Genomic DNA, 9,981 nt, shown 5'->3' on the forward strand with positions numbered 1-9,981 from the left:
CCAATCATCTCAGTACACCCTTGGTCGTGAAAGTTTTTATGTATATGCTTTGAATGATTGAGTGATGTGCATATCTTGATTTATGTTTTCCCACAAGGATGGTAATGTATTACTCCTATAGGTTACGTTGAGCGACTTCATATCGCTCGTATATTTACTATATATCCTTTGCTTAGATAATAGGCAAAGAAAGTTTATTTTGTGTTTCACATGCCACATTATACTTATGTGAGGCTCACTTATTACTTGACAAATTGACTCATAGTTCTCATTTGTTTATTTTAATAGATAAAACTAAAGAAGGTAACTTAAAAGTTAATTATTTTCCTATTTAAGATGCTTAAATTTGAAGGAATGTAACATGAAGAGCTAGGAGATTTTTCTGTATATTTTACTTTCTATACAAGACAATGCATTTATACAATATTGAGTGATAACACCCAACTATGTCTTTTAAAAGACAAAGCGGTCGCTGCAAATATAATCCGATTTTAAGTCCGGAATCGAATCTTCAGGGAACTAACTTATCTATTACACTTTTCGGCAATGTTATTATTAACTCAATCAATTTCTAGATGCAAGATTTTTGATCAATACAGACTGGGTTCTTTTGTTTAACTACTTCACTACTATTAAAAATAACAATAAGCTAAAACAAAGCTAATTCAATGGTAAAAAGGTCTAGGGCAGTGATTTCCCCAATTGCTAGTTTAGGTCTTGACTCTTCCGCTATAATCTCGCCGTAATACTCTATGAGGATTAAGAGTTTTGGGCTATCGTAATTATCTCTCGATCAACTACAATAATTTACTAGAGCATTCTCTCGAACTACTCTAGCTGACTATGGTTATGCAACTCTAAATTATCCCACCAAAGTTTTGTTATCTCTAAACCCACTTTTAAGTTCAAGTAATGAATCTCTTCAATTACCCAAAAGTGGTGTTGTTCACAACTATCTAACCTAATATTCTTTCTCAAGCAATATAAGGTAATTAGACACGATTAATCAAGGGCCCATTCAATTAATTACCATACAAAACATAGTTGAACATTCATATCGTAAATCCGGCTCGATTATAACAACTTGAGTCAAGACTTCAACAAACATTTGGTTCCATCAACCCTAGATAAGTGTTTAGCTACTCATAACAATATAAGAGAGAACTACTAAATTATTCATAATATAAAATTGCAAGAATTAAAAGGAGATAGAAAAACTCTAATGTTTGGTTGATCTTCTCACACTTGTTCTTCCTCCAAAAGTAGTCTAAAATTAGCTTCGTCCCTCCGTTGGGCGAGTTTCTAAAGCTTATAAGGGTTTTACAAAAGTTTTCCCGAAATTACACTTTGGTCCACAACTTCAAGCGGAGTGAACAGTTCACCACGGTCGCGGCCAACCGCGGTGAACGTTGAGCTTTCTGTCTCCCTTCATTAATCTGCCGCGGTTTGCCATGGTGGCCTTCTTGCCTAGACCATTTATGCTTCTTGGTGTTCGGGCACTTCTCGAGTGGGCGTTTTTCTTCACATTATCGCCTCCAAAACACACCATGTTGCTTCCTCTCATATAATATTCCCTGCTAAACAAAAGAACACTATTTAGAGCATTTTGTTGGCAATTTATCTATAAAACAACAACAAAGTATGGTCATATTAAGGTGTAAATATCAATTATATGGTAACAACTAACACCATGAACATTTTACAAAAAAAAAAATTTGCACCTAGTAGTGAACAACCTTTACTCCAAGAGTCAAACCTTTTGTACCATGCACATCCGCACTTACTCAAACTACTCTATACAAGAGTCAAGACTTACCTTTTCTTTGTGAATCATATCACACAAGAGAGTAGTTCCACATATAACTATAATTAAAACAAGTAGGAACTGAGATAGACAGAATTCGCTCTCAAAAAGAACATTCACATGCCATAAAGATGCACCATAGGCTTGACCGTATTGTAATACTTTACTAATTGAGCTCATTCAGTCGAAGATCAATAGGACTTTACTTGGTTGTAATGTATGCTAAGGGACATGTAGGATATATTTAGGTATAATGACTAACCTCCCTAAGCACTTTTTAATACAATTACATTAACTCAAAGATCATAGTTGTGCCAACCAACACTCCACCTCATTTGTTTAAAACATCCCCTTCCATTAGGTACAATTTGTACAAGCCACCACTTCTCAACAATTGTGAATATATATATATATTTCGTGGTGCTTTTTCTTTTACGCTTCAACTTCTACCTCTTTTCTCTATCTCAATGGTTCCTCTCAAAAACCAAACCACCACCCCACACTTTTCCTTTTACATATTTCCATTACCGTTCAAGTGCTTATTGGGAGGTAAAAGGGTTCAAACAGCCAGCTATTCAAACAATTGGGTAAGGTTTGTAATGTGGTTGCCAAAGAATTAGGCTTATAGGCTCAACGGGGTTAACTACGATGTATTGCATTCAGATGGGTCACTTTATATATCTGGCTCAACAAAGAATGCCTATATCACTTCTAAAACTGAAAGACCTACTATTTCGCTTTGCACACACACAGGGCAAGTTCTAGGCATCAAGTATGAAACATGGAACACAGTAAAACTCATACACACATGGCACATGACTCACTCCGGATTGGGTTATCAAGCCATTGCCATGTGTCACTCCGGATTGGGTTATCAAGACATTTTCTTTTGAGTGTTCAAGTTAGATGCAAACGTACAATTTTAAGGCACTCTAACAGGATTTAACCAATGAAGCTCGGTGTTGGACTCTAGTGTCTATCGTGTTCAGGTACTCCTAACCTAAAACTAAGAAGATAAAAAACAAAACTACCTATACCCGATTCAAGTTAAACCCTTGGAAAAGAACCGTGGTCCAAAGAAAAACCAAGGGGGAGTTACTACACTACCTAAAAAAAAAATCTTTTTGGTCTTTTCTCTAGACTACTTCCCTCAAGAAAATTGTCTAACGGATCCGTCATTAGGAAGAGTCTCTATATTTCACTTTTTTTTCCGACTTAGTCCCTCAATAACCCCGTTGAAAGAGATCTGTCGTCGGGACAAGTCATTTACTATTTAAGTTTTCCTAATGAACTATTACTCTACACCAAAACAATCAAAGCAAGACAAAACAAGCAAAATCAAACAATCAATTATTACAATTACAAACATACAATGAAGTATCCCTACCCCACACTTAAAATGAAGACATGTCCCCATGGCTCAAAATTTAAAGAACAGTGAGGTTAAGGAACTTCTCTGAAGGCTCACTCCTGATCGGAGACAGTGTCTGGGTTCACGTTGCATGCCTGTCCCAGCGCTCTCAACTAGCCCAAGAATTTTTCTCCGATTTCACTGGCCTCTCGGCCACCACATCAATACGGACACCCAAATTAGTGACTGAGGTACGCAACCCAGCCATATCCTGCTCCAAAGCTGTCATACGGGTGCTCCGGCATGGCTGTGATGGGCCTGCCATATCAACTCTCGGAGGAGGGGGAACCTCAGCTACCTCAGCATCATCATCATCAGCCAAATCATTATCAGAGTCATCAACATTCACCACCGGCTCTCGTCCAATTCCAATTTTTCTCGCCCGGAATGGGGCTTTTAGTGGCAATCTCCCATCAACCCGCGAGTTTTCAGGGACTCGAGCAATACGGAACAACCGGGTAATTAGTGAAGGGAAGTAGTAGCCCTTGGTTAGCTCAGGTGATCGAATGAACATCTTGTCATGAATGAGCCGGGCCACATCAAAATCTGTATGGGACATAAAACAGTGGATTGCGGACGCCTGTGGTAGATTAACATCTGTCGTGTTGCTGGATGGCAACAATCGACTGTTGACAACGGTGAGCCAACACTTGGCCTCCCAATTTAGACAGTGGGATTTGAGAGTAATCCTGTGCTTGATCCATAGGTGTTCTCCGTCCGGCACACAGATAGTATCAAGAAGAGTGACCCACAAGGCCCGTGTTCCGCTAAAAGTACGATAAGGATCAAAGTCACCCCGAAATACAGGCAACCTGTATACCCTGCAGATGGCGTCAAAGGATGCATTTAGCGGGGTATTGCGCACCATCACAACCCCATTATTGTGTTCTGGCAGGTTTGCATAGAACTCCCTTACTAACTGAACCTTAGCCTCCTCCAGTACCTCGAAGAAGATGTCCAGCTGACACCGGTGCATCTCATTCAACATATTGGGGCATTCCACCTCCAAAGCCATTCGATCAATGTGTACGTTTGGTTGTAGCTTCTTGGCTGCTTTCTGGTTGTACCTATTCTCCGCTGCGCTGGAGACAAACCGAGTGCTATCAAACTGAGGTGCACTGGCTTGGCTCCTAGATCGTGAGGAGCTTCCTGGTCCACTGATGGAGGGTCCGGTGTTTCGTCTCTTCCTGGAGGAGCTCATTGTACCTGTCATACAACGAAACGCCTATTAGTGAGTGCGCGAAATATGTGACTATGGATGGTTTCTCAGACTTCACCATACCCATGTCACAATAGCTCCTTATATCCCCATTAGGGCAATTTCCCAAATACCTTGTGAGCAAGGCACTACCCAGCCACATCTAGCCCTCATGGGTACATCCAAATTCTTACCCAATCAAGTATACTACCACACCACACACCCCACACTTACGTCATTCAATCACCCACCAATAACACCGTTCAAACATGCAATTCACAACCCCTTCACCAAGCAAACTTAAAACGAAATAGAAAAGCAAAAACAAGAAGAAAAGGAGTATACCAACAATTACATCTCAACACAACTTAAAATTACATAAACTACAATACAATACAACACAATGCCAAAGAAAAGAGAGAGAAGAGTTAAGACCTTACCTTAAAAGGGGAAGAAGGAGAGGAATTGGAGATGAGGGTGGTGTGAGTGAAGGAGAAGAAGAAGAAGAAGAAGAAGAGAGGAATTGGGGAGGTTATGGTTTAGAGAGAGAGAAATAGGGAATATGGGGGAGGGGTCGTGTTTTGGGTATAAGAAGGGGGGTTTTGGGTTGTAAAATTAAAAGAGGAAGAAAAGAATGAAGAAAAAGGGAAAAAAATAAATTAAAATTACCTGGACCGACCGCGGCCGCGGTGGGTTTTAAAATCTGAGGCATAAAGTTTACGCCTCATCGCGGTTTACCGCGGTCACGATGGGAAGAAAAATTAGAGGCAAAATGTTTGCCTTCCACCGCGGTCGCGGTGCTGTTTTTTTTGTAAGTTACAGGAACATCTAATCAACACACTCGTGGGTCGCCTCCCACGCAGCGCCTAATTTAACGTTGCGGCACGATGCAAACATTTGATCATCACTCCTCATCCGCGTACTGGGGCTCTCCCAAAGTGATTACCACTCTATCCCCTTTTTCATCAGACATGCCAATGTAATGTTTCAACCTTTGCCCATTTACTGTGAACTTGTTTGTCGCGTCTTCTGATTCAATCTTTACAGCTCCACTCAAGAACAATTGCACCACTCTGAAGGGTCCTGAGCATCGGGACTTTAACTTACTTGGGAACAATCTTAATCTCGAGTTGTATAACAATACTAGATCTCCGAGTTAGAAGTTTCGATCCAAGATGTGCTTATCATGCATTAATTTCATCCTTTCTTTGTATAATCTAGCACTCTCAAAGGCCTGGAACCTGAATTCCTCGAGCTCATGTAATCCCGTGACTCTGTTAGTTCCTGTTGTCTCCATGTCTAAGTTCAACTGCCTCAATGCCCAAAGTGCTTTATGCTCTAGCTCAACTGGGAGGTGGCATACCTTACCAAACACCAACCTGTACGGTGACATCCCAATTGGGGTTTTGAAGGCTGTGCGGTATGCCCACAATGCATCATCCAATTTCTTTGCCCAGTCAGTCCTTGTTGCATTCACTATTTTTGTGAGGACACTTTTAATCTCCCTATTGGACACTTTAACTTGCCCGCTCGATTGTGGGTGGTACGAGGTGGTCACTTTATGACGAACTCCATATTTTTCCAACAGCCGTGCAAATGCTCTATTGCAGAAATGGGTTCCACCATCACTGAGTATAGCTCTTGGGGTACCAAAACGCGTGAAAATGTTCTTCTTTAGAAAGCCTAGTACTCCCTTAGCATCATTGGTCGGAAGAGCCACTGCTTCGACCCACTTGGAGACATAGTCAACTGCTACCAATATGTACTTGTTACCATACGAGCTGACGAATGGCCCCATGAAGTCAATCCCCCACATGTCGAAAATCTCCACCTCTTGAATTGTGGTCATTGGCATCTCGTGTCTACGAGATATGTGGCCAGTTCTTTGGCATTCATCGCAGCTTTTAACCCAAGCATGGGCATCCTTGAACAGAGTAGGCCAGTATAAGCCTGACTCCAACACCTTAGCTACTGTCCGAATCTCTCCAAAGTGTCCACCATATGGTGAAGCATGGCAAGCCTGCAATACAGAATGTTGATCTTTCTCGGGGATACACATCCGGATCATGTTATCTACACATATTTTAAACAATAGAGGTTCATCCCAATAATAATGTTGACAATCACGAAAGAACTTTTTCTTTTGAATTGAGGAGAGTTCATAAGGTACAATACCACTTGCTAAATAATTAGAAATATCAGCATACCAAGGTGCCTCCTCCATTATCATTGCCAGTAATTGTTCATCCGGGAATGTCTCTGTTATATCCTCAACCTCTACCTTCTTTTCAGCTCCTTCCAACCTTGAGAGATGGTCAGCTACTTGGTTCTCTGTCCCTTTCCGATCACGTATTTCCAGATCAAATTCTTGTAACATAAGAACCCAGCGAATCAAGCGTGGCTTTGACTCCTTCTTTTCTATCAGGTATCTAATTGCTGCATGGTCAGTGTAAACAATAACTTTCGAGCCAATCAAATATGACCTGAATTTATCGAATGCAATAACAACAACCAACATCTCCTTTTCCATCACAGTGTAATTGAGTTGTGCACCGCTCAGCATTCTGCTTGCATAATAAATCGGGTGCATCAGTTTACCATGTCGCTGCCCCAAGACTGCTCCTATGGCGTAGTCACTGGCATCGCACATGAGCTCAAATGGTTGATCCCAGTTGGGTGCAACAATGATGGGTGCATCACCAATCTTTTCTTCAGTTCCTCAAATTCCAACCTGCATTCATTAGAAAACACAAAGGGGTGATCCTTTTCAAGGAGTTTGCATAATGGGTTAGCAATTTTGGAGAAATCTTTGATGAATCGCCTGTAGAACCCGGCATGCCCAAGGAAACTTCTCACCCCCTTGACCGAAGTGGGCAGTCATAGTTTTTCAATCATGTCAACCTTGGCATGGTCGACCTCAATTCCCTTACTGGACACTCGATGTCCCAGGACTATCTCTTCCTGTACCATAAAATGGCACTTTTCCCAGTTCAACACTAAATTTGTCTCCACACATCTTTTAAGCACTCTTCTTAAGCTGTGAAGACAGTCCTCGAATGAATCCCCCACCACAGAAAAATAATCCATAAAGACCTCCATAATATCCTCCACCATGTCTGTGAAAATGGCTAACATGCACCATTGAAATGTCGTCGGTGCATTGCAAAGCCTAAAATGCATTCTCCGAAAGGCGAAGATGCCATATAGACAAGTGAATGATGTTTTCTCTCTATCTTCAGGGGCTATTGATATCTGATTGTACCTCGAATAACCATCCAAGAAACAGAAGTGCGAGCGCCCGGCCAGCCTGTCCAACATTTGGTCAATGAAAGGCAAGGGGAAGTAGTCTTTCCGGGTGGCTGTGTTCAATTTTCGGTAATCCATGCAAATTCGCCATCCCGTGACTGTACGAGTTGAAATCAACTCATTGTTCTCATTTTACACAACAGTCATTCCCTCTTTTTTCGGCACACATTGGATAGGACTGACCCAATTGCTATCAGAGATGGGGAAGATGATTCCCGCATCTAACCATTTGATCACTTCCTTCTTTATAACCTCATTCATGTTCGGGTTCAGCCTTCGTTGATGTTCTCTGGAAGGTTTGTGCCCTTATTCCAAGAGAATCTTGTGCATACAGAAGGCTGGGCTGATACCCTTTATGTCTGCCATGGTCCAGCCAATGGCAGTCTTGCTTTCCTGTAGTACCTGTAAGAGCTGTTCTACCTGCACATCTAACAAACCGGATGATATAATAATAGACAACGTAGAATCGGGGCCTAAGAAAACGTACCTGAGGTGAACTGGGAGTGGCTTCGGCTCCAACTTGGGTGGTTCCTCTACCGATGGTTTTGCTGGAGATGTAGCCCTTTTTTCTAACTCAAGGGACTCGAACTGAGGTTCCCTTTTCCAGAATCCTTGGCCTTCAAGTACCATGACCCACTCAGCCAACCCTTCACCATCCATTTCTTTTAAATTTATCAGACATGCCTCAAATGGATCTTTAGCAGTCAGGGCCACATCATCTTCTTGCAGGATCACATCCACTGCCTCCATTAGAGAGCAATTCGCATATTCACCGGGTCTCCTCATAGATTGCTGAACAATGAATATGACTTCTTCATCATTCAATCTCATTTTTAATTCCCCAGTCTCACAATCGATCAAGGCTCTCCCAGTGGCCAAAAATGGCCTACCTAAAATGAAAGGTATCTCCTCATCTACATGACAATACAGAATAACAAAGTCTACAGGGAACACGAATTTCCCCACTTGCACCAATACATCATCAAAAATCCCCGTAGGTCTTTTTGCCGTGCGGTCAGCCAGCTGCAGCAACATCGAAGTCGGTCTAGCTCTGCCAATGCCCAGTTTGGTGTATACAGCCAGAGGCATCAAATTTATGCTGGCTCCCAAATCACATAATTCCTTTGCAAAGGCGTAACTCCCAATCGTGCACGGAATAGTGAAGCTACCTGGGTTGGACATCTTTTGAGCCATTGGTCTGGTCACTACCGCGTTGTAGGTTTGCGTCAGAGTTACTATGGATACATCTTGAAAATCAAACTTCCGTGACATTATGTTTTTCATCATCTTTGCATAACCTGGCATCTCCCTCAAGGCATCCATCAAAGGAATATTCAACTGAATTTGACGCAACATCTCCATAAATTTCTTGTATTGATCTTCCTTCTTTTGTTTTACCAGTCTCTGAGGGAATGGTGCAGGTATCACCCTTTGTGCACTGCTTGCTAGCTTCTCTCTGTTGGAGTTCTGTGGCACAGGAGGCACCACCTGTTCTGTAGCTTGTTCATTTACCTTAGCCTTACCCTTTTCATCTTGACCCTGTTCAACTACCACTTCAGTCAGATTTGTTGGTTCATCTACCTCTAATGGAATTGGCGTGGCTGGCGTAGTCTCCTTGTTGGCTTATGCAACCTCCTGCTCTTTGTCTAAATCTCTCCCATTCTGAAGACTTATTGCCATTAGCTGATTCAGGTTTTGCTCCTTGGGGTTAATATTTGTATCCACTAGCAATGTTCCCTGGGGGCGATTGTTTAAAGCTATAGACAACTGCCCCAACTGCGTTTCGATGTTCTTTATAGCTGAATCATGTACTGTCAACTTTTCTTGCATCTTGTCGTTTATCCAAATGAGTTGCTGGAGCATCCCCCTGATCTCTACCATGTTGTTATCTTGCTGCTGAGGAGGTGGCTGATATGTCAACTGTTGCTGGTTTTGCTGTGGGTAGCCTTGTTGTCTCGGGTGGTATGGCACCATTTGGCCTTGAGCTTACATGCCCCCAGGCTGAGGCATGTTGGGTCTGTATTGCTGATTTGGTGCCGGTCTCCACTGTTGTCCTCCTTGTCTCTGACCCCCAAAGTTGTTAACATAATTCATATCTTCCCTTGCCCCTTGATTTTCACCTTCTCCGCTCCATGAACACACATAGGACTGATTAACATAGGGTGTACATAGTCCTCCATTTGTCGTGTCAACAATATGCACCTGTTTGTTACCCATCTCATCTATCTTTTTTGTCAAAATACTCATCTGGGTTAGAAGTGT

The 9,981-nt window shown here is 42.0% G+C and overlaps 1 protein-coding gene across 1 annotated transcript; it reads right to left on the minus strand.

The window, feature by feature from the left end:
* Window positions 1–7,972: 7,972 nt before the first annotated feature.
* LOC138871241 (uncharacterized) lies at window positions 7,973–9,693 on the minus strand. The gene is made up of 3 exons (XM_070149113.1): window positions 9,352–9,693; window positions 8,207–9,258; window positions 7,973–8,147 (listed from the first exon to the last, which is right to left on the minus strand). The coding sequence occupies exons 1-3, from the start codon at window positions 9,691–9,693 to the stop codon at window positions 7,973–7,975; spliced, it is 1,569 nt and encodes a 522-aa protein (XP_070005214.1).
* Between the last annotated feature and the right edge of the window lie 288 nt (window positions 9,694–9,981).

Source organism: Nicotiana sylvestris, chromosome 6, assembly GCF_000393655.2.
Source record: "Nicotiana sylvestris chromosome 6, ASM39365v2, whole genome shotgun sequence".
Lineage (NCBI taxonomy): Eukaryota > Viridiplantae > Streptophyta > Magnoliopsida > Solanales > Solanaceae > Nicotiana > Nicotiana sylvestris.

Excerpts from the sequence above, each read along its gene's own strand:
- LOC138871241 (XM_070149113.1), bottom strand. The coding sequence starts at position 9,693 with ATGGTGCCATACCACCCGAGACAACAAGGCTACCCACAGCAAAACCAG. Across the intron at positions 9,259-9,351 it reads ATTTAGACAAAGAGCAGGAG|GGTCAAGATGAAAAGGGTAA; the intron begins GTTGCATAAGCC and ends GTAGTTGAACAG. Across the intron at positions 8,148-8,206 it reads CCACTCCCAGTTCACCTCAG|ATGTGCAGGTAGAACAGCTC; the intron begins GTACGTTTTCTT and ends CCGGTTTGTTAG.